Raw genomic sequence first — 4859 nt, forward strand, 5'->3', positions numbered from 1 at the left:
CAGGATGCCTTAAAATGGAGCATTTCATATTAATAACACTTACATACATTGAATAGATAAAGTGATAAATAATACTTTAAATAAAATGCAACACTGCGTTTAAATGGGTTATTCTTGTGACCTTATAAGTAAAACCTGGTTTGCACGAACAATTTACTGAAATTCCAAAGATTTCGTTAATAACAGGTAAGTCGGTGATTTACAGAGCTTTACATTTGATCACTAAATCACAGAGGAGTTAAGTGAACCGAGTAATGAATGGCTTTGAAATGTTTTAAACAGAGCTGTAGCAGTGAATATATAAAGCGATGGAGAAGCAGAATGATGTGGAGGCTCTTGAGAGGGATTCGGGTGCAGCGGAAGCGATCGCCGAGTCTCTCTCATTCCCAGAGGTGTACCGCATGATTCAAGCTGGGGAGGAGGTTCCCGGACTCCAACAGCTGGAGATCAAGCCTTGTCATGATCAGCCCACGGTTTCTCAAATGCCCAGAAAGTCAAAACCATGGGAAAAATGACTGTTTCCTAGTAATAAAATATGGACTGGTTTACAAAACATATTGCTTATGCAAACGTAGTAAAAACATTGTTTGCTTTGCAGTATATGACTTTAATACATGGAACATGCACAGCACACATTAATGCAAAATAAAGCGTGCTTTAAGAAACTGCCTAACTTTGTCAGATTTAGCATAATAGTGGTACTTGCAGTTTAACAGCTTTGGCTAGTTAAGATTAAGTGAGGGATATGTCACCCGACTCAAACCCAAAGCCTCTCATGACTGTTAAGCGGTTCCTCATGTGCTTGTAAAGGGAAATGCAAAAGGTTGACACACATCCTGCTTCAGCGCTTATTAGAGGAAGTGAACTTCACTCACAACTGGTCAACAAGCAGTCAAATGTACAAATGAAAAACTAGATAACAGCAAAATTTCTGCAGTATACCACAACTCTGGTGGAACTACAAAATGAATGCATCAGAATGGCTTGCTCATGTTTGAATACAATACCTGGTTTTGTTTACTACTTGTTGGCAAGTCAGACCTCAGTGGACTGCTTTATACAAACAGCCTTTGATAAGCACTTTATTTTTCATTCACAAAAATAATTTTGTTTTGATGGTCAATAAAAAAAATCTGAAAATTCAAGGTATAGAACTTCCCTGAATAAAAAGACATTCAAAAGTCAAAGTCCAAAACGATGGACCAAAGGCAAGTGCAGCAGAAATCAGCCAGTATGTGCATTTGAGAGTCCAACGGGGTAATTTTTTATAAAAAAAAACGGTCACCCCTGATTGGTCAAAACTCTTCTGGTTCTGCCGCCTCATCCTCTGGAATTACAAAACCGTCCTGTTGAAAGATGGGGGGGAAAAAAATCAAAAAACTGAGTGGGCTGATGAATGTTAAGTCTCAAACTATCTTTAAAAACAGTGATATACACTTACGTCTGTGGCATAGAGAATATCCACAATCTTTTGCATTGTAGGATCACTCTCACCCTCTTTCTCTTGGCAGATAAGCTCAATGTGTCTCAGTTTGCCAAAATAGAAATCCCTTTCCTTTTCCATGTCAGCAACGGTGGCCTTCAGGTCATTTATCTGAAATTATGAAAATGATTATAAAATGATTAACATCCGAACAAAGTGAAAATATAACGCTAAAGCCTTGATTTATTGTTTCTTGTAAAGTGTTACCATCTGAGTAAGTGCTCCTTTCTCTTCATCACCACCACCTCCTCGCATTGCAGCTGGAGCAGTCTTTGGTGCAGATTTAGGTGCTGTGGCTGAACGCTGTGGAGCTGAACATCAACAGGACACCCATCACCTTGTTATACATACTTGTTAAACTGCCTTAAGGATAAGGGTTAATTCCAGCATCAAATTTGCTTAGTTGATGAATTCTTAAATATGTTTTCTCTCTCACAATATTAAAGCTGAAATAATAATAAAATATTCCACCAATAAGTGCTGTAGCCCCAAAAGAGAACTGCATGACTGTTGTTTTGAAATGTGCAATACTTCAAAATGTACCATAATCACCATAATGTAAATGAAAAAATACCCAGAGGTGAATCAGCTTAGTAGATAAGTGAACAGGCAATGTGCCTTAACTAAACTAACTGGTAGTTCTCAACATCTTACCAACAGGGGCCATTGGCTTGACTGCAGCTGTGATGCCTGTGTCTGAAGTAAACAGAAAAATCCATGCACAGGCAATGTAAGGCTCCAGCCATTCTCGCACAAGTAAAAACAGCTAAAGCATGTACAACTGGCCCACTGGTGCATGACTTGGCCACACCCACATATTCTGGGGTCATAATCCATAACAGCTGCAGCTGCCATGCACCTGTTACCCTTAGGACAGCTAGCTTCCGACAATAACGCTAGTCCCACATACTTTGAAGAGGACTATATGAACCCAAAAAGATTGATGCTGATAACTGTTCATTAAAAATTACAAGTATGCATTAAATATTAGTAGGTGATTTATTTATGCATGCCATTTCCCCCTTAATGATATGCCTAAAAAGGCTGCAATGGTATTGAGAACTACTTGTTTGGTCTCATTCCTTACCTGAGGTAGGCTTCCTTGGCTTGTTAGCCGTGGCTGCTGCTGGACTCGGATTGCCAGCCATTTCTTGTCCCTGTCGAGCGGCCACCGGATCATATTCCTTCCCATCATAGTTTGCGTCAAAGAACTTCTTAAACCACTGCACAAACTCAAAGTTGTCCTGGAACTTGCCCTTTATAAGCTTGTCAACAGGAATAATCTACAGAGATGAAAGATGTCAAAATAACAAGCAAAAAATTAGTTACACTTAACACATTGTACATCAGGATTATATTTTGTGTAACCAAACGGAAAACACGATTTGTGTGCTAATAAATGTGACTGGTTGACATACTTTGCTAACACCCATCTTTTTGAAACTGGCTTGAATAAGTTTGAAGTTGTGGATGTATTCATGCTCAAGCTTGGCCTGGAATTTCACTTTCTTTAGTGGAATACACGAAGGGAACAGCATGTCCATGAATTGACAGTAAGCAGAACCTTTAAACACATTAGTAAGACAGTCAGCAAATAATACATATAAAATAAAACATTATACAAAACATTTTTAAAAGTCATGCAGGTACCACCAATCTAGAAAAAAATAAACAAAAAACTCATCCCCCCTCCACAGTACTATCTTTGTTCATTTCCTCACTAATGTGACCCAGATATTCACAGACAAACTTAGCATGCAAATAATAGTCATGTCATTCTATGACATACCACTATTTCTATACAATCGTTTAGGTCAAAATGCAAACTAGGCTTTATGTTTATCTCAGAGACCCCGTCAGTACTTTAATGATGCTCAAGTTGGGAGTAAGAAGTGAAGGAGCCAGACAGCTGGTCACTGACCTGAGCACAGTTGCTCGATCTTGGCATGGCTCATCTGCAAAGACTCGTTTATCCATGTGAGCATGTCATGGCGGCTGAGGTTTTCACTCGTCACTGATGTCGAGAACACGTTCACAGCCATGGCTCACACAAAACCAATTATTTAAAGCTGATGGAGACACTATTCCGCTGAAGTTGCTAGAAAAAGAGGTTGGAGTTAAGAGTTCAGGCTCATTTCCTTAAACATACATTCACACCCTTTAGCCCATCTACATCATCTTTACTTCCTACTTAGTGTCACTTCAATGTGTGGCAGTATATTGAGTTTTACTAGGTCTGAATCGAGCACATTAACGTTAACTGTTAACTTACATATGGAATACAAATGGGGTAACGTTATTTGTTTTAAAGTTTTTCTTTAGTGAATTTTGTAACTTTATGATGCCAATTGAATCCTCTGCTTTAATGTAAAAGTTGTAAACTAATCTGTCAGAATTATTAATCGATTAACATTATTCATATAAACGGTTGAATGCTCTGGTAATAACCGTTGTCTTTTTAACTGTGTCGAACATTTAAATCACAACATTAAAAGACAAGTATCGTCCCAAGTGAGTAAATCTACCATTAAAGTACAGTTTTTCTGTGTTTCTGTGTCACAGATCAAATCAATGCTTTTATCTTACATTTGGTTCTGAAAGTCCAAACTATGATGGGATGTGAGTGAGCCGGGCTGTAGTTTCACCGGCGTGTCGTTCGTAAAGTGCCGCTTCTGCAGCAGGCTGGAAAATGGGCTGCAAGTGAAGTGTGCAACCACACAGCAGAAGCTTACTAACTAATCACAGATGTCAAAATAAAAGTCATCATCCGGCTATATGTACTAAATACTGCCATCTGTCAAAATAAAAGTAACCATCAATCAAAAAAAAGACAATTAAACGCATTAATTATTTAACAAAATGTAACGTTTAAAAAACAATTCTGGTAAATTTATATATGTAAAAAAAATGCAATTTTACATTTATTTTTTATCAGTCTTTTGAATTAATACATTTATGCTTTGCAATATGTAGTAAATAATTTTTTATAAATTATAGTCAGTAGTGAATGTATGTTTGCATAAAAAAAAAAACGAATTTCCATTACTTTTCTAAGCCTACACATAATAATTTTTTTTTTTTTTTGCCTACACATAATTAAAAAAATGTATTCACTCCCCCAAGACTGTTATTTTCTATCATTGTTATTTAGGTTATCTCTTCTGACAACGTCTGTTAAATATTCTTTTTATTAAACTAGTTTTTGAAGTATTTTTTAAATATTTAATTTCTCACTTCTAAGCACATTACTAAACCAGCAACCTAATAGAAAAATATTTAAGTCGCGAGTAGAAATCACATTTAATCTGGAGGACTGAATGCTTAGTTTTGTGGGTTGATAAAACATGAAGAAAAAAAGAAAGAAAAAAAGACAGAT

At 36.9% G+C, this 4859-nt stretch overlaps 1 protein-coding gene across 2 annotated transcripts; it reads right to left on the bottom strand.

Annotated features, from left to right (window-relative positions):
- Positions 1-1065: 1065 nt before the first annotated feature.
- mapre1a (microtubule-associated protein, RP/EB family, member 1a) lies at positions 1066-4328 on the bottom strand. 2 transcript variants are annotated; one of them, XM_079636686.1, is made up of 8 exons: positions 4070-4328; positions 3405-3581; positions 2902-3047; positions 2571-2766; positions 2138-2179; positions 1691-1794; positions 1442-1594; positions 1066-1346 (listed from the first exon to the last, which is right to left on the bottom strand). In XM_079636686.1, exons 2-8 carry the CDS (start codon positions 3523-3525, stop codon positions 1296-1298), a joined length of 813 nt encoding a protein of 270 aa, XP_079492812.1. In that variant the 5' UTR covers positions 3526-3581; positions 4070-4328; the 3' UTR covers positions 1066-1295. The 2 variants fall into 2 exon arrangements, with proteins under 2 accessions (XP_079492812.1, XP_079492813.1); XM_079636687.1 differs by lacking the exon at positions 2138-2179 and having other exon boundaries at positions 4070-4231.
- Positions 4329-4859: the final 531 nt, after the last annotated feature.

Source organism: Phoxinus phoxinus (assembly GCF_949152265.1).
Source record: "Phoxinus phoxinus genome assembly, chromosome: 15".
Classification (NCBI taxonomy): domain Eukaryota; kingdom Metazoa; phylum Chordata; class Actinopteri; order Cypriniformes; family Leuciscidae; genus Phoxinus; species Phoxinus phoxinus.